The sequence below is a fragment of the Durio zibethinus genome, chromosome 23 (genome assembly GCF_047325235.1).
Source record: "Durio zibethinus cultivar Kanyao isolate XHJ-2024 chromosome 23, ASM4732523v1, whole genome shotgun sequence".
NCBI classification, from domain to species: Eukaryota; Viridiplantae; Streptophyta; class Magnoliopsida; order Malvales; family Malvaceae; genus Durio; species Durio zibethinus.
The window spans coordinates 3,998,300-4,017,570 of record NC_143184.1 but is presented as its reverse complement, the minus strand read 5'-3'; the positions used below and the strand labels follow the sequence as shown (position 1 = coordinate 4,017,570).

At 33.6% G+C, this 19,271-nt stretch overlaps 2 protein-coding genes and 1 pseudogene across 4 annotated transcripts; 1 reads left to right on the top strand and 2 right to left on the bottom strand.

Annotated features, from left to right (window-relative positions):
- The first annotated feature begins 1,383 nt into the window (after positions 1-1,383).
- Positions 1,384-3,898, top strand: LOC111314104 (large ribosomal subunit protein eL19y-like). The gene is made up of 5 exons (XM_089752674.1): positions 1,384-1,653; positions 2,467-2,589; positions 2,895-3,208; positions 3,518-3,576; positions 3,663-3,898. The coding sequence occupies exons 1-5, from the start codon at positions 1,542-1,544 to the stop codon at positions 3,685-3,687; spliced, it is 633 nt and encodes a 210-aa protein (XP_089608800.1). The 5' UTR covers positions 1,384-1,541; the 3' UTR covers positions 3,688-3,898.
- Positions 3,899-4,314: 416 nt separating this feature from the next.
- Positions 4,315-8,154, bottom strand: LOC111314101 (putative ethylene response sensor 1). Of its 2 annotated transcripts, none has more exons than XM_089752673.1 (6): positions 8,000-8,154; positions 6,332-7,264; positions 5,721-6,089; positions 5,364-5,630; positions 4,913-5,040; positions 4,315-4,753 (listed from the first exon to the last, which is right to left on the bottom strand). In XM_089752673.1, exons 2-6 carry the CDS (start codon positions 7,238-7,240, stop codon positions 4,732-4,734), a joined length of 1,695 nt encoding a protein of 564 aa, XP_089608799.1. In that variant the 5' UTR covers positions 7,241-7,264; positions 8,000-8,154; the 3' UTR covers positions 4,315-4,731. The 2 variants fall into 2 exon arrangements, with proteins under 2 accessions (XP_089608799.1, XP_022770869.2); XM_022915134.2 differs by having other exon boundaries at positions 4,315-4,699.
- A 1,027-nt stretch (positions 8,155-9,181) lies between these two features.
- Positions 9,182-18,037, bottom strand: LOC111314100 (fumarate hydratase 1, mitochondrial-like; annotated as a pseudogene). Its single transcript, XR_016332629.1, has 19 exons — positions 17,765-18,037; positions 17,498-17,669; positions 17,238-17,355; positions 17,014-17,134; positions 16,790-16,929; positions 16,548-16,630; positions 15,909-16,007; positions 15,753-15,802; positions 15,639-15,688; positions 15,049-15,130; positions 14,789-14,887; positions 14,640-14,705; positions 14,458-14,508; positions 14,213-14,329; positions 12,955-13,505; positions 10,426-10,498; positions 10,133-10,202; positions 9,703-10,026; positions 9,182-9,470 (listed from the first exon to the last, which is right to left on the bottom strand). The product of XR_016332629.1 is annotated as a fumarate hydratase 1, mitochondrial-like (transcript).
- Positions 18,038-19,271: the final 1,234 nt, after the last annotated feature.

Here is a 19,271-nt window from a genome sequence, read left to right as displayed (position 1 = left end):
CCCACAGTTTTCGTAGTTCCTTAACGCATCTGCATGTACTACACCTAAATTTATACCCAAAACTTGTACTACCAAAAGTGTTACGTTCAGAGTCCCAATCACCGCGTGGCTTGCCAACGCTGAACCAGCCCGCTTCACTCCTCCATTTATTTTAATATTTCTTTTTTTTTCCTATTCTTAAAGTGCAATTCACAATTATTATAGATCTAGTAAAAGTTGACCATATTCACCTTTTTTTTTTTTGAAAGAGTAAAACGATGAAATGGTTAATTGATCCATTAGTCTTTCTTTTAGTACCTCGGAAAAAACATACCAACGATGTAAATAATAAAAGATTAATCAAAATTTCATTGTGTATTAGGCGCTTCAATATGTCAATATGAAATATTAATATATGGCATTGGGTAACTATTTTTTATAAAGTAAAACATGATCTATAAAAATAAAATAAAAAATTTTAAATTTTAAATTGTTGGATCGATATTATTAACAGTAATGTTTCTAAAATACTAACATAATCCATAAATGGATTTACTATAAACGCATGACCTTTTTTCCCTTAATTTTATTTGATTATGAAAGTGAAGGGCTATGCTCCAATTTCTAGATTACGAGCAAATTCTTTGCCTTTGGACCAGTCTCTATTTTCTCTTCCCTAGAAACTTGTCTAACAAAGAAATAATAAAATATAAAATATTATGATCATGTTTAATGTATAAAATAGTGAATAAAATACAATATATTTAGTATATATTATATTTAGTTTATATATAAAAAAATTAATCATTCTTTTACGATAAAATTATTCAATTCTCTTAAAAAGAATAAAATTATTTTCAATCGAAATTAAAAAAAAATCTTATTATACATTTAAAAATTTATCAATAATTTAAATTATATAAATTAAAAAAATAATTTTAACTAATAAATAAATTATTTTATTTTAATTTTTATATATATCAAAAAAAAAATATATATATATATATATTTGTAACAGGATTGACCCCCAAGTATTTATTGTTCTGCTTCTTCAATGTCCGTAAAGTCCTTGAGAGTCGTTGGATAATCATCTGGGTCTGGGCCGTCCGAGTCTGAGCTCAGAACGAGACTATTACATGAGGTTTTCTTTGCATTTAAGGAACATTTTCGGTAATAAAGAAAGTTGTAGCAGTAAGCCAGTTACTTTGTAATTCTGTTGTGTTCCATTTATCCAAAATATATGCCCTTCTGGACTTGAAATTCTTTTGGGTTTTCAAGCTTGGGACTTGTCCAAGGCAAACCTAAAAAACCATTTAACTTTACATGGTCCATTAAAAAATTGTTTGGGCTCTTACGGTCCAGGACACACGCATAAAAAGCTACCGCCGCCATTGATAAAAACCCGAACCCATCCCCGTCCAAACAGGAAGCAAAACCATCGTCTCCAAACCCTAGGGTTAAGGAGGTCATATAAATCAGCCGCTTGTTTCTCATCCTTCTCTGCTAACAGTAGCCATCTATCTGCACCCCACAGAGAGAGAGAGAGAGAGAGAGAGAGAGAGATGGTTTCGCTTAAGCTCCAGAAACGGCTATCAGCCAGCGTTCTGAAGTGTGGAAAGGGAAAGGTTTGGCTCGATCCAAATGAAGTCAACGAGATTTCCATGGCCAACTCCCGTACGTCTTCCTCTGCTCTATTTTTTATTTTTTTAAAATTTTCGTAATCATCATTTTTAGGTTTAGGTTTAATTTGGACTTGATTTTGCATGGTTTGTTTTCAAATAAATTGGTGGAAATGATGTTCAGTGCATATATATATATATATATATATATTAAAACCGAGGTTTAAGCAGCTGCTGGAAAAATGAAAGCTGGGATGCTGAATTTTCAAACTTTGAGGAACATCTATCATAGCTGTTTTTTTTTTTTTATTGATTTATACAAGAGCCAAGTTTTATATAGTTTGCGGAGATGAACTTTAGCGTATGTACAATTCAGTTTCTGATTATGCAATTAGTTATGTTTACTCTATCCAAATTTTTGTTGCAAAAAAATATAATATTTTTAACTAAAACGTGTGGTGAATGCATCAACTAACTTGAGGGATTGCTAGTTTTCGCGCCCAAAGAAAACCAACATTTCACATTGGTATGGTTTCCTTTTTCATCTTTGTATACAGCGGCATGGAGAATTGAGTGCAATTGAAGCTTTCTCATTTTTTTCAGTTGCCAGATGAATAATTTACTTCAATGAAACACATGTTAATTTGTTATTTCATATTTTCCTAGCTGTAAACTCTGAATAATTGATTTTGCAAGTCCTGGCTAGCAAGTTCAAGTCGATGTAATCTGTTTCTCCTGAGAGATTGTATATTTTATAGACTCGTTCATTTTGTTTTAGGTTTTTTTTTTTCCTTTTTTTGCAAAAAATGTATTCTTTTTTGTTATTGCTTGATTATCATCATGTTCATATTTGAATTGGAAAGTGCAGGCCAGAACATAAGGAAGCTGGTTAAAGATGGTTTTATCATCAGGAAACCAACCAAGATTCACTCTCGATCTCGTGCCCGTCGCATGAAGGAAGCCAAGAGAAAAGGACGCCACTCTGGATATGGTATGTTTTCTTAATTTTATTTACAATTGAGAGATTTACCAGACTTGATGTTATATATAGATGCAGAGTAGGTAGGTTGAATAACTTTGTTGCATGCTTATACATTAAGTACCACGTTTAAATCTAAGTATCATGTTTTTGAAGTTAGGATGTCCAACATATAGTAAAAGAGGATGAAATGAAGTAATGATGAGATTTTTTTCATCCTGTTAGGAATCATTTGTTAGCCATCAGAAGTTTGTGATGCATATTGGGAAAAATATGTATATTGATTAGCTGACTCTTAAATCCTATGCTGATTCTAGGTAAGCGGAAGGGTACAAGGGAGGCAAGGTTGCCCACAAAGGTCTTGTGGATGAGAAGGATGCGCGTTCTCAGACGCTTGCTTCGCAAGTATAGGGAATCAAAGAAGATTGACAAGCACATGTACCATGACATGTACATGAAAGTTAAGGGTAACGTGTTTAAGAACAAGAGAGTCCTCATGGAGAGCATCCACAAATCTAAGGCTGAGAAGGCAAGAGAGAAGACTTTGGTTGATCAGTTCGAGGCTAAGAGGGCTAAAAATAAGGCAAGCAGGGAAAGAAAAATTTCTAGGAGAGAGGAACGCTTGGCTCAGGTAAGAACTTTTGTACCATGTGGCACTTCTGGTGTGCACTGAGCATAATGATTTTGTTTTACCTGTTTTCTTTTCTTTGTGGTTTTTTGTTTTTTATGGAAACTATTGATGTTCCACGCCTTGAAATTCTGTTATCTTTTTTTTTTTTTTTTTTTTTGTATAGTTCTTGTCATTTTTCTCATGATTCCTTGACCAGATATTACAATCAGTGACAAGGAACCGATTACTTCTATATTTACGGGTCAAATTCTTTTTTTTTTCCCTTAAGTTATGATGTGGTTTTCATGTTATTTTGTTTAATCTCCTTAGGGACCAGGAGGAGGTAAGCCAGCAGCAGCACCACCTGCAGCTGCCACTCAACCAGCTGAGTAAGTATATATTTGAGATTGAATTTTCTTTGGCAATTGATCAGTATTCTAGTCATATATTAATCTTATTCCTATTATCTATTCAGGGTTTCCAAGGAGTCCAAGAAGTAAAAAAGATGCCCAACTGAAGATTAGTGAACTACCGTGACTTCAGATATAGTAGTATGTCCAGCAGGTTTTTGGTCGAGCCAGTTTGCTGTTTTTGGTTAATATGAACCTGTTCTTTTAGTTGGATTAAAATTTCATGATTTTGTTCGTGGTTTACTGGTTTTGTCTTTTGCTTAATTATATTATGACATTTAGTTTTTCTGGGTTTCGTTAATACCTCTGTAAAATGTTTGTTGCTTGTCCTTATGTGGCCAACTACAAAATTAAAATGGGGAACGTAGGTAGAAAAGCTGAGAATTTTACTGCTATTAATCCGGACGTGCCTGGAGATGAGATCGATTATGAAGGGCAATGCACAATGCGCAAGGGGATTGATATAGAAACGAGTAGCCGGTCAATTAAAAAAGTCTAAATTTCCACTAACCCTAACTCTAAACTCTTAACGGAGCTGTTCTCATTAGGGAACAAAAAAAATGAAAAAGGAAAAATCTGGTTAGAAGATTTACCTAATGCCATTTTGAGAATCAATTGATCCGGCAAATTATTCACCGTTGAACGATAAATCCTTTTTATACAGCTTTTTTATCTTTTCTTTTTGCAGTTGAGATAATGTGAAGGATTACATAGAGATAACACAAGGAAATTGCTACCTTCATTAACTCTATTAACATGAGATTATATTCAAGCTTCAGTTTCAGACAGCATTCATCAACTTCACCCTCAAACAATATGAAAATCGACTTTTCTCATTGCAACATTAGCTCCCACTATCATCTAAAGACTTCTCTGGTATCGTGCATCGGATGAAGTACCGGGATCGCTATCTCTTAATATTGGTTTTTGTCCAGTCAAATCCGCACTTCCATGATAAGCTCTAATGTTAGATGAAACTTGATGGATAGATGAATCATTCGGATTGTTGCAGATCCCAAGTTTGACCAGGAATGTTGCTCTGCTACCTTTGCCAAGGCCCTCACTCTCCATCCATATGTGGCCTCCCATCAAATTGACAAACCTGATTTAACATTTGAACAAGGTATAAGACGCCTAGAATCTGCTGATGAGATACCTAGTTAATCAAAAACCTTTCAATAGTTTGAGAATGGATGATCAATATGGCTACAGCAAGTTGGTAACATTATTTTCATGCCTACTTTGAATGGTTCGAACATTAAGAGTAACGACGAACTGTTGTCGGTGCAAAGGAATTCAGAATTTCTAGTTTTACCTTTTACAAATAGCAAGTCCAAGTCCAGCACCTCCACTATTTCGACCAGATCCACTTTGGGGCTGTGCAAACTTAGTAAAAAGATTCGGTATTTCTTGTGGGAGGACACCACAACCCGAATCCTTGACCTGCCAGAATAGATGATAGGATCAACAACAGCATTGTAGCTAGTAAAGCTCCAGACATTCTCCATAACAAGAACACATGGATGGTAATTCATTGGTTTGTAAGTCATAAATAAAAACCAAGAGATGCCTTCAATGGAAACCCTAAATGGCGTAATTTGCATGGAAAATTAAAGCATTAGATAGCAATGGACAATCGGAAGATGCCATCATAACTAAAAACTGCACTCATCTTAAAATTACAGGAGATGCCCTCATCGTCATATTGCAAAACTTAACTAGAAGTAAACCAAAAAAAAATTAAATTAAATGAAGCAGTCAAGAACCTGCACTTGTAAGTAGAAGTGGCCTTCACTTGACACCGGGTAAAATTCTGGACGTTGCCAATCTCTTACAGACTCTGGTTTTGCAACAGAAGCTATAATTGAAACATAACCTTCCTTCGTGAACTTCACAGCATTACCCACAACATTTAAAATAGTTTGCATAAGCCGTTTCTCATCACCAACAGCATACATTGGCAAATCAGGATCCAGAATCATAGTCATAGATAGCTTCTTTACAAATGCAATGGGCTTTATCAGATTAATGACCTAAAATTGCAAAAATATCAACATTACCAAATTGAACCACAAAGGCTAAATTATTTCCATTTCTTTCATAAAAAAATCACAATTCACTACCTCTTTGAAGATTCCATGAAGATTGAACATTTCAAAGTCTAATTCTAGGCTGCCATCTTCAAGTCTAGAAAGATCCAGAACATCATTGATAAGGGTTGCCAAAAGGTTGCTACTCTTTAGTACTGTCTCGATCATAACTCTTTGCTCTGGAGTTAGCTCAGTCTCCAAAAGAAGTGAACACAATGCAATAATTGCATGCATTGGTGTGCGCATTTCATGGTTCATTACAGCAAGGAAATCATTCCGCGCATGAATTGCCTTCTCAGCCTCCCGACGAGCCAAGTCTAAAGCAACATTTTGCTCCACGAGCTGATTACGAGCCCGCATAGATTCTTCCAGAATAGCAGCGTGAGAAAGAGCAACAGCAACCTGTACTAATATTACCCCATGAGTTCAGCGCTGGAGTCATGTTAAGAATCAAAGGCTCATAACAATTAAGTAATCTTTTCCAACTAGAATAAGGAGGAAGAAGATCAAGTCCTGTCATTAGAGCTTTTCAAAACTAAATTCATAACTTCAAGCCAAGTACATAATTAAAACTGAAGATGAGCATATCATTAAGACATCATAGAAGCAGCCAATGAAAGAAAGCACATAAATCATAGGATGACCTGGTCTGCCACAACTTCGACAAGTTCCAATTCATGGTCTCGCCATTTTCTGGCACTGTCGGTGGGGAGAATAAGAACCATGACTGCATAGCTTTTTGCAGAGAGATCAGGCCAGTCATTGATTTGGAAATTTGATAGATGTAAAAGAGGTACCCGAACAGCAACAACCTCTGGTGGCACATATCTTCCTACTAGAGGCCTGATCATACTGGCTAGTGGGCAGGTATAGGGTATATGCACTGCTCGAGCGCTATTGAAGACTTCATTGATTATAGGCAGATTTATTGGCACAGTAGATCCAACTTTTATTTGGTAGTTTAGAGTATGGGAAAGTAGCAGATTCATACCAGTCCTTGATGGCATCCAGAGGGCACATTCCTCCAGGCCCAAGGTCCTACCTAATTCAACAAGGGTAGTCCTCAATATCGTATGCCTGTCAAGCGTGCTTCTGATTTCATGAGTCAGCATCCTCACATGCCTTCCAGTTTCTTCTTGAGTGAGAATGAGGCCCATTTCCCTGTCAAGCTCTTCGGCCTTGTTTCTTAGAAATAATTCCCGAGTTTTAACACTCAACAGATCAGGAATAATGTGTACAAGCATCAAAGCAGTTGCACATGATACAATAGCACATGAAACCTTCGCAATGGTCATCACCACAGCAACAGCTTTAGAGTGCATAGTGAATGTCCACAAGTTTATAAAGTGAGTCGCTCCACAAAGAATGATAAAAGCACCAAATTGCATAAGCACCCATCGATATGGGAAGAACGCAGATTTTTGAACAAAATATATAAGTTCTAAGGGAATTGAGAAATAAGCAAGGGCGATTAAGACATCTGATATATACTGATATTTAACCAGCAGTTCTTCTTGCGGCCACTGCGAGTCAATACAATCGCAACTGTCCATTATGTGACAACAACCACGCTAAATCTGACAAAAATCAAGATAAAAAAGGTTTATAACTTCTAATGATAAACTTCTTCCACTCACAGATATCCTGATAGACGTTCTTATTTTAGTGGAAGGTTTTTTGAAATCTATATAATACACATTTTGACAGATTCCACCTTATTAGTAGAAAAACTAATGACACGATAAGATTCTATTTTAACTTTTTATTTTCCTACCAAAAATTAGAATAAGATTTCATTACAATTTTTTCCTTATTCATCGAATGAAAATGATATACTTTCTCCATAAATATTCTCCATAATCTTCTCCATCTTTATACATTTAAAAAATATATATAAATATATATAAAGCCCGGGAACAATCGATCATTAGCCTCTTCGAAAAAAATTTGTTCTTAAAAGTGTTTCTAAAAGGTGATATCGCTAATCAGTAATCACATCACTAAATTAATTATATGAAATGAAACTTATCTTTCTAGAGAAAGAAAGAACCTATTTTTTCCATGAAAAAATTTTGCCTCGAACAAAACACAACTTAAGAAACAAAAAACCATCCATACCACATAGAAAAAAAAAAAAAAAAAAAGAAAGAAGAAAAATACTCGTCTTGCAACAATATACCCTGAAACTCATTAACCAGGATTTATTATAATCAAAGCATAATTTATCTTAAAAAATTAAATCTCAAAGTTAATCTACTATGAAATATAAAAAATATATATATGAAGAAAAATAATGGAAGCAAATCGATTACCGAGCTAGTGAAGACCGGAAAGGAGGTTGGACGGCCAGAGATTAGTTGCAGAGGTCAGGCGCGTGATCCAAGCGGTCCATTTTACGAAAGAAAGAGATTGAAAGCTCCCCCTTTCCCCTTTGAGCTTCTTTATTTGATGTTGATGATGTTGCACTAAGAGAGAAGAAAAAACATATATATACATATATAAAGGGAAGGAGTAGGAAAAATGAGTAAAGTGAAGTTGAGGACGGCGATATCCCCACAGGAAAAGGCTTCACGGACAAGAGAAGGCAGCGCACGAATTCAAAGGGAGGTTTTACACGTGCGGAACCTGACTTGGATTACCTCATCTAACGCGGAAGTTGGATGAAATCATTCACAAATTACTTTGTAATTCAGGAAACAATGATAATACTTTGACTAGATGGAGCTGATGTTACTCCATGCCATCAGCCATGACCCCTACAAGTGACAATTAGACGAGGATGGAGACTTAGGCTCTCTTTCCCCAACCCGATGTAAGTCAAAATTCAATAGCCAGGTGTACGCCAATTACATGAGAAGAGGTGGATAGTCTTGGAGATAAAAGAAACACGTAAATAAAAAAATATCCTTATATTATTTTTTTAATTTAATATTTAAAAATAAAATTTTTATTTTAATATTTAAATTTTTATTCTATTAAATAAATTACTTACCTAACATTAATATATAATAAAATTATAATATGTGATATAAATATTTAATTATCATCATATTATCTATTTTTCATATCATCTATTTTTTTATTTTTTAAAAAATAAATTTTTATTTTTTATATTTTTAAAATTTTTTGTTGATGTGATAATAATTAAACATTTATGATATATGATAAAATTTAATTAAATATTCAGATCACATCAGTCACTTAACTCACAATAACAATATCACAATATTAAACGAAATAAGATTTAAAATATCAAAATGAAAATTTTATTTTTTTTAAATATCAAATTAAAAAAAATAAATAATACAAGAATCATTTTACATATTAACCCATAAAAAAAAGATTTGACACATTAATCAAGTACGTTATATGTTCAAAAGCCCTAATAAGAATTTCAATTTATCTTAAAAATTTCAATAGAATTAGTCAAGATGTCATATAAATATTAAGATGATTATATCGTGAAAATTTCCTTGATCAAATGTTTAAAAAGAAGAGAAAAAAACCCAAGGGAAAGGATATAATACATCCAATGTACAAAAGAGTCCAACAAAGTGGTTGTGAAAGGATAAGAGATTGAAAGCTACTTCTTCCGGCAAAATGAAATGAACATAACTGATTAATGTGTAGCAAACCCCACAGCATGGCTTTGTGTCCCGAAAAGCCCAATTGGGAAGTTTTACATTGAAAGTAAAGCCAACATCTATGCGGCAAAGACATTTATGGGACCTCAAAAATCTATATACAAAGCTAGGCCATATTCACTGCATTTGGATTTTGGAGCTGTCATCAAATAATAATAATAATTACTGTAAATTACTCTGCACCAAAAATGAAATAATTACACTTATTTTAGATGGGACGTTTGATTTCTAAATCTCTTCTTTTAACCATGCCCATTAGGACGCATTCGGCGAAAAAATTAAGCAGCGTGAATGGCAAGTCTACAATGTTCCTGTACATGCAGTTTATCCTTCAAATGATATACTTATTAAACTTTCAAAATCCAACTTACCATCGATATAGAGCTTTCTCTCCCATTATTGACAGGCAACTTTGGAATACAGGTTTTAGTGCCTTCTTCCCAAGGTAAGGTATCAACGAACCTGCAGCTCGGGCCTAGGTACTTACCCAAAACTGGCTCTTGAGAAGATGCTAAAGAATCACGCGCATGTTTTGCAACTTCTTTTCCTAGTTTTTGCCGCATCGTTTCAGCCTACCTAAAGCAAATTAACGTTATCCATATAATTATATTTTATAACTAAAATTTGAACAAACCCAACCAACAGTTTTTGAAGGCTGCAGCAAACAGTACGTATCTTCTGGAATCTTGTATTTCCTGAAAATGTTAAATGTTAAAGCATAAGTCAAGCGTTCAAGAACTTTTCTCAACAAAAGACAGACAAAGTAGGAAACATTATTTAGAAAAGAGAAAGGGAAAGTACTCCAATGTCTCAATGCTCTTTGATAGCAAAAGTGCTTTCCCTTTCTCCTCTGGTACTAGAAGTTATCTCCCTAACAGAAAAAATGAAGCAAAAAAAAGTTGGGTATCAATCATCAAAAGAGACCAAGAACCTCCAAATTCTTCAACATTCTTATCTGAGTTTTACTAAATTTGGGGCTTTGTTTCTCTTTGATCCTTTCAAGCTAGTCTAGACATAAGTATTTGACCACAAGTTCTTACTTTATATGATCAAAACAAAAATCAAGGGCTAATAGAAAACATCGCTGTTTATACCTAATCATTCCCTTTCCTTTTATTGCTTCATTTTGTAGGCAAGATTAAAGCATCGCTATCACTGGCTTCCAAACTACAATAGTATAAAAACAGGATTCCGTTAATGTCAACCAAACACTAAGAAATTACAAACAGGGAGAAAAAATAACTTAGAACTATCCAAATCAAATATTTTAAGATGAGTAAAAACAAACCCTTTATCCTAGTAAACATATTTAAACATAAAAACTCCTTGCTAAAGAAAAAAGAAACTTGTTTTCCATAATTTTAAAGCAAATAAAAAGAGTAAAATTAAACCGTTCATATACCTCAATGAATCCTGTCCTGTCATCAGCTCTATAGGTGGGCAAGAATTTTCCATTATTCCTCCTTAATATAAGCTCAGTTGAGTCTGGTATGAAAAGTAAGGTATTTTGGAAACTATTTCCAAATCATCCACTTCAATTTTCTATCTCCTATTTCTAATGTTGCTAAATTTGATTAGTTTTTCAAACCAAAAAATAAAAAATAAAAAAAAGTTTTCCAGAAATAGAAGGCAAGTATATATATTTTTATAGTTTTAGCATAATTTTCTAAACAAATAATATAGACTTGCTTCAACAAAAAAATTCTAATTTCTAATTAAATCAACCTAATCAATGAAATGTAGTGCTCAGGCTAAAATTTTTGAAATGCAAAATCCAAGAAGACTTGAACAGTAAACTCAAAAAGAAAGTAAAATGGCCATAATTAGATTACGCTAATTAAATTCCTCAAAAAATCAAAACAAAATCGAAGCGTCCGGTACCTTCAAGGAGGTTAAACGACAGCATAAAACCTGTATAAGCTGTAGCCGGACACTACGGCGGAAATAACCCACGGTGGCGATACGTGTCAGAGGTTTGTTTTCGGAAAGAATAGAGGGGCACCACCGCCGGGCGGAAGTAAAGTCGGTGGTTAGCCGTTGCATATAAAAATCCTTGACTTTTTTAACACACAAGTTTCATCTTTGAAATTTGTCGAATGAAATGATCAATCATCAGACTTGAATAGGGTACTAATAAGACTCAACTTATTGGGCCTATTTAGTTCTTATAGCCCTAAATTCCAAAAGTGGGTTGAGCCGTTGAGACTGAATAAGTAACAAAAATTTTGGCAAAAAGATAAAGCAACAAAAATAACCCAATCCAAGAAGAAGATTAGGCCGCAGTTTAGCATTGAGATTTGGGACTTTTTATTATTGTTACTTGTGTTTTTGACGGCTTAAAAAAAATCCATGAATCATAAAATTATAGTAGCAAACAATACTTCGTTGTAGATAATACGAACCCAATTCCCCTCAAGAAGATTTTCAATGGAAACTTTTCTTTTTTCTAAAGTAAAGTTTGAGAACTAATAATATGTTAATCATAATTTAGCTGGGAGTCGGGATCGGGAGAGGAACAAATTTTTGCTGATTAAGGCAGCAGGCAAGTAAGGGTCTTGTGGGATGGGATCGGGAGAAAGAAGATGGGGCAGTGGCGCCGTTGGGGTACTTTCTTAGAGAGGAAGAAAATGCACTGAAGATTAGGTTAGAGACTTTGGGTTTCGGGTGCGTTTTATTTATTGTAATTACGGGTGTAACAACAAAAAATTTCAATTAAACTAAAAAATATAAATAAATATATAAACCAAAAACTTGGGTTCATAATAAAATTATAACAATAATACATATTTCAAAATTAATTGTAGAAACTTATTGACAAAATGTTGAAATAGCCTTTGCATAATTTATTTTTGTTATTGATTGTCATGATTTTTTTTCCTTTTTTCCTAAATATTCCTTATATTCCTTTTTGTCATTCCTTAGTATCTAATATGAAGCAAACATAATTTGAAAAAAATGATTTGGACTGACTCTATTACTAATAAAAATATGTTTTCATAAAAAAAAAAATAGTTCTCACTATTTGATTTAAAACTAAAATAATAATAAATAAAAATTAAAATGCAACGTTTTTTTTTTTTTGGGCCAAACGCAACATACATTAAAACAATATTAAAATGTAACACAAATTTAAATCACTAGTATGAAGCTTTTAAAATGAAGCAAGTATATTATAAAGAATAAATTAAGACTCTTGATTTTATTTTTATTACTAATAAAATATATTTCATTAAAAAAGAAAAATGACTTTATGATACGGTAATTCTTAATATGTTACTTCTATTGAAATCAAATCATATACTCACATTAATAGAAAAAGTCAATAATTTATTATATATCACATATATAAATATATTAAAATAAATATTTATTATTTAATAATCATATATAATATGTAATAAATAATTGATTTTTTTAATAATATAATTCTAGTTTTATTTTGGCTAATAATAATATAATTATATAACATGAGTTGAATAGAAAAAAAAATATCCTATCATAAAGTAACAGATTCATTCAAATTTTTTTTTACTCATCATTATATCTATTTGATTTGAAACTTAAATATAAATTAACTTGGATCTTGATCCAGGTTCTAGATGATTCAGTCATAAGTCGCTCACCTTGAAACGGAATTAGACGTCCCAGCTTTTTCTCGCCTCATAAGTCGTAAGTCTAGATGATTGTTCTCCACCATGTCGAAACAGAGGGTTCTTGGCGAGGACCGGTGCGCCACCTTACTACAATCACAGTAAAGGTATTGTTATTTAAAAAGTATGTCCAATTCCGTTTTGCTGTCAACTTGATATCATCTTTTTTATTCTGCATTCAACTTTCCTCTCCTTGCAAAATGAAGAAGGCTTTCCCTCTATCAGCCAATTAATGGCTTTCACTACATAAAATGATTAAACAATACGAAGCCAATGGAAAAACCTCAAAAATATCGTTTTCCATAATCAGAACATGAAGAAAATCACGGTTGGATTCTTATTTCATAATCCAACTGATGAGAGATATGGTTTCAAAATTAAAATCTGGGCCATTGATGCACAAGTCAGGGAATCAAGTCTCTCTAGCAAAAAAGGCTTCAGTCAGATGGGCCAATCATTTTCTCAGGTACCACAAGATTGTCAAATTCTTGGCTCGTGAGCACACCAAGCTTCAATGCTGCTTCCTGCAAAGATAAGCCAAAAAAAAGTCAGTTAGATTTCATATTTCAGCCATCCAAAATCAGGATTAAGACAAACATTGAAAAGTTCCAGTATAAGCAAAACTTAGGTGACCTGAATATGTCAAATTTCCATGTCATAATACTATAGTCTTGGAAAACCAAAAACATTCAATTAACAATAAGAGCTAAATTATCAAGATGATCGTCATTAAGCAAAAGAAATATTTAATTAATCTCAAGAGCTAAATTAGGTATTGCTAACTACTATTGCATGAAAAGTATTCAAGAACTGAAACACAAGGAGAAAGAAGAAGAGGACCAGTTGAATTAAAAAGAATATATTCAATAATCCAAAATGGGAAAAATCACAAGGCAGGACAACCACATGATCACCAAATCTTAAATTCTAACAATATTTTTCATTGCAAAAATTCATTTAGCTCATATCTAATAATTTTTGTAAAATCTTAGGAAAGAAGAGATTTGACTCTTCAAATGACCAGTTAATTTGCCCAAAAATTTTAAAATCAGTCACAGAATTCCACTGAATTAATTTATAAAAATAAATGAACTGTATTAACAGTTGCTTAACAGCCAAAACACTATTACATGCATGTGGAATTGCTTGCCTAACCACACTTAGTTAAGATAAATCATGCACCAGGAACTTAAAAGTGTTGAAATTATATGAATCACAGTTTTGCAATTACTATTGTAACAAAAGAACATTCATGTAAGAGTGCACTGGCAATCATTGGCTTGAACACATTCAATTCAAAGTGGCCATTTGATCCACCCACTGTGATAGCAACATGGTTACCCATAACCTGCAACGAAAATTTCCATCTTGTTATAGTTTGATAAAAGAAAGCGACAATTTAACTGCCAGCAGATAAACTCTCCAGTTGGTCAACACCATCTGAATGTGAAAAAAAATAGTCGTAACAAAATTTACCTGGGCACAGGCCATAGTAAGAGCCTCACATTGGGTAGGATTCACCTTCCCCTGAAACAGAATAAGTTCATTCAAAATAACAACATTACATGGGAACAAAAATCTTCAAAGAGCAACTAGAATAGAAAAAGAATGGATTTTTCTAATAAATAAATCCATGCAAATGGAGATGAGAATTTTACAGGCATAATACTGCTGCCTGGCTCATTTTCAGGAAGAATGAGCTCACCAAGGCCACATCGGGACCACTGAATAAGGAAAATGTTGAAACTGTCAGAATAATGCTAAGCAACAAAAAGGTACAAAAAAAGTGGTTATCCAAGCTGCAGACAAACCTTCCCAGTAAGTGTATGTCATTTGCAACCTTCACCAGGGATATACCTATGGTGTTTAGGGCTCCACTAGTTTCAACAAAGGCATCATGTGTAGCCTGATTAAAAAGATAAAGAAAAAGAAAAAGAAAATTTCATGCAAGTGAAACCATTTTGCATTACAAGTTATGAGATGAATGAAAAGGTAATGATCAGTTCCCTCACCCTAAAACAAAATGGAAAAAATAAATGCTTAATCAGTCAGAGTTAAGAGATTAACCAAAGCTTCAAATTTATTTTCTGCTGCGACAAATGGTACGTTTGTTTCTTCAGCTACTGCAGCAGCTATTTTTACATCAAACCTAGATTGATTTTAACATTCAGCACTGTCAAATTAAGTATGAGACAATCTAAAGGAACATAGTTATGATGATAAATAATGTTCTCTGATGATGGTAAAGATTCTTTACAATATTTTCCTTTTAAGGTTCACAGTTTGCAAACTTGGTGACATGACAACTATTTGAGTTCATGGGACAACAGGTGCAACATCTATTAATATGAAAAAAAAAAACAAGTAGAAAGTTTACAGAGGGCACAACAGTTTTAAACACATATTCACAGATCAATGAGAGTCTGTGAGCACAAAAAATAAAAGATAAAAAATGAATTGCAGCATAGAAGAGAAGCATGAATTGTATAAGACTTGGATCATATTGAATCAGAGCAAAATCAAAGCAAACCGAGTAAAATAAATAAATAATATGATATTAGAACAAACAAAACGAAACCAAATCTAAAATTGGTAAAAGAGAACAGGCATGATTACAAAATCAGAGAAGCATGCTGCAACCCTAAAGCAACACATACCCTTTCTTTGTATTCAATCCTGTCCCCACGGCAGTACCACCTTGTGCAAGCTGTCACACAACATCCCTATATGTCAGAGTCAGAACAGGTTAAAAGGAATACCATACGTTAAACCTGATACATGCATGGCAGGGTGCACAAAACCCAATCATTCCATACTTGACCTGCAAGCAAACCGCAAAATAATAATTTATCCCTCATTGCCATCCCTCCACTAAACATAATTTGACTGCAAAGTAAATAAAAGCAAGCGCTAGATAATGAGGTTACTTGTGTAGTATAGCCACTAAACTCTTGCCCAAGAGTCAAAGGTGTTGCATCTTGAGTGTGAGTGCGACCAATTTTAACTATATCTTTGAATTCAATTGACTGGTAAAAACAACACAAGCAAAATTTATCTTAAGTTTGAACTCATCCAAATTAAAAGTAAGCTGTATAGAAGCAAATATAAAACACAATGACAGAGTTAGGAGACATTGTACTCAGTAGCACATATATGTATGTATTATGTCAATCCATATCAATTAATTTGTCGATTCACAAGCAAAGAGAAAAAAAGGAATAAATGTTGTATTGTGGCTAAACATATGATTCACAATAATCCACCAAAAGACGAGCATTACAAAGACTAAAAGACACAACACAACATCACTGACCAGAGTCAAGTGAAATTAGGAACCAGAGAGGTAGAATTCAATTAAGACAATATTGGCATCAATAAAACTGGGCATGGCCAGAAAAATCCCCTTTCTGGCAATAGTTGCTGATGTGATGATTTATGTGCATAAGGAAATGCTACAACAATGGCATATAAGGCAGAGATCTCAAATTAAAAAAAAAAAGAAAGATGAGAGAAAGAGAGATTATACATAAAAATCGCCATAAACTAGTGGTAAAAACATGGCAAACCTTTGAATGTAGAGTAGAATGCAAATCTTCAACTTAGTTATTAATTTTGAGTTTATTTCCATTGCAGCTGCAATGTGCATTACCTGGAGAAACAAAAAGAAAACGTAATATAAGCAAATAGGCAGCTCACAACCTGCCATGTTAAGGAATGGCCACATATGATGGTGTAGGAGAAATTTTCGATTGTAGAAATTTTAATAGAAAGGCAGAAACCAAAAAGTTAGATAGGTAAGTCCCATTACAGTTGGGAATGTGTCGTTAGAAGATTGAGATCTGTTCACATGATCGTTAGGGTGTACAAACTTTTCACCACGTTTATGCCCAAGGATCTCAGCTGCTCTATTAGCAATAACCTGGAAAATTTCCAAAGTTACCAAACAAACTAAAATTTAACTATATACTAATGATATTCAAATGACATGAATTTTCACTCCACTCAATAATTAATCAATCAATAATCACTGACCTCTGCCAGTTTGCCAAACAACAAGATGAAAGTGATCGTTGAGTTTTCCTTCGGCTATTTCTTGGGCTGCTTGCATTATGGCTTTCCCAACGGTTGGATCAAGACCATATTGCATGTTCGCCTAAACCAAACAAAAAAAAATTTAAAAATATGCAAAGATAATGACTGGCAATTACTTTGAAATTGACCGTTATTTGGATTTAATGATCCGATTAAAGATGAACCTTGGCAGCACATTTCTTGAGAACACCAAAGGCACGAATAATAGGTTCGGGGATTCGTTCACGCTCGCCACCTATTTCAAAATTCTGTAACGTTCTCTGAGTCTGTGCTTCCCACAATCTATAACAACAACAACAACTATAACTATAACTATAACTACTTTCCTCCTTTGTTTAAAGTGTTTTTTAAAAAATATATATTAATAGTGCGAAGGAAAAAAGAGGGGGAAAAAATGAAAAGTGATGGAAGGGGAGAGACGAACTTATCGGAGGGGACATTAATGGGGCCGAAAGTGTCTCGTTACTCCCTAAAAGACGTCGAGTAGGATCTCCAGAAAGTGGCGTGACATAGGGAGGCGGTGGATCCAGCGGAGAGTCGCCGAGATACGATGTAGATCGACATTTCTCGGCTTTTTACTTCAAATGTCTCTAATCCTGCGTAATGATAATAAACAAACAAGGCATTCAAGATTAAGATTTGAATTGTAAGGAAAAAAAAAAACTAGTTACTGAGAAGAGAGGAAATAGACCTGATCAAGTGATGGACGGAAGGAACAAAATCAGAGAAAGGGTTTTGGTAGTCGAGGTCAGGGATAGGTGAAAGAGAGAGAGAGAGAGGATGGGGATTTGGATCAATTAATGGGAATTAGGTAGTTGTGAGAAATTTCTGGCTTTGTTTTTGGAGGGTTAAACAAAAGCAAGCAGCCGGTAAAGAAATGACCGTTTGATGGGTAGCTCGCTTGGGCGGAAAGCCTGCGATACGGGTCAAACGTAGGCGGTGACGACTTTTTTTAACGGATTTTTTTCGTTGTTATTCCGTTTTCTGATAGGCTAGTTATTGTATGTCACCCCAATGGAAATGGGCTTTGTCGATTGGACTTCGTCCGTAAGTCGATATAATGGATAGATCCCATTATTTTGGGGCCATTTTGAAGACTAGACCAGTGGCCCATATCACTCCTTAATCTTCATTTTTGAATTAATTGATATTTTTGAATAAGCATAAATTAAAAAAAATAATCTTCATGATAATAAAACATAAAATATTTATTAAAATCATATGAAATGATTATATTTTAATTTTTTCCGGATATTACATTTTAAAGCTTACTAATGTATGATTATATTTATATTAATATTAATATAAAGTTTTTTTACATATTGACTACTCATTGTCATCACAAAATTTTTAAAATTTTCTTTTTTTTACTTCTCATTTTATTTTATTTTTTTTAGATTTTATTAAAGTCAAATAAGAAAATTACAAAAAAAACTACTATTTATATATATATTTTAAATTTTTAAAGGTCTAATAATGTAGGACTCTACATCCAATGGCTCACAAAGGGTTATATTGGCCGAGAATTGTACGAAGGCATTGGCCGCAGATGCTTTACTGTTGTCATTCGCGAACTTGAAAAACACAACAATCCATGCAACAATTGTGAAAATACTGCTTCTGTTTCCTTCTTTGCTGCTTCACCATTCATTTGAGTCCTAGCCGTTAAAAGATCTTAAAGTTTTGAAGACAGAAAAAGAACTAACTTTTGTCTTGTCTACTTTATTAAGGCTCTCTATAGTTTCACACCCTTTTTGTTGATCCTCACACAAAACCTTTGGTCATATAGGAGGAAAAAGAACACTAACTACTTCTCTCTTCTCTGAAAATTTTGAATAAATAATTTGGTACTTCGAGCTTTCAATTTGATTTCTTGTTTCATCTAAACTCAAGCTTGTCTAATTAAAAATTAAACACTATGGACCAATCCGGAAATGACATTATAAAAATTTTACAAGATGATGAAGCTTTTGAAAATATGTTATTTCCTCCAATCTCCATGGACTACAATCCCATGAATATCAATGAATAGGTTGATTTAAACGAACTGCATGAATTGCTAAACGAGGGAAAGGAAAATGAAGAAGTGCATTTTGTCGTGGGAAATGAAGGTGGCCTTGATAGGAGCCATGGCAGTAACATGGTGGCGACTCAGACAAATAATGGTGATCAATTAATGTAATGAATGTTAAGCTAAA

Coding starts and splice junctions, on each gene's coding strand:
- LOC111314104 (XM_089752674.1), top strand. CDS start 1,542: ATGGTTTCGCTTAAGCTCCAGAAACGGCTATCAGCCAGCGTTCTGAAG. Junction 2,590..2,894: donor AGGACGCCACTCTGGATATG/GTATGTTTTCTT, acceptor TGCTGATTCTAG/GTAAGCGGAAGGGTACAAGG. Junction 3,577..3,662: donor GCTGCCACTCAACCAGCTGA/GTAAGTATATAT, acceptor TTATCTATTCAG/GGTTTCCAAGGAGTCCAAGA.
- LOC111314101 (XM_022915134.2), bottom strand. CDS start 7,240: ATGGACAGTTGCGATTGTATTGACTCGCAGTGGCCGCAAGAAGAACTG. Junction 6,090..6,331: donor TCGAAGTTGTGGCAGACCAG/GTCATCCTATGA, acceptor ATATTAGTACAG/GTTGCTGTTGCTCTTTCTCA. Junction 4,700..4,912: donor GGACTTGCTATTTGTAAAAG/GTAAAACTAGAA, acceptor ATGTTAAATCAG/GTTTGTCAATTTGATGGGAG.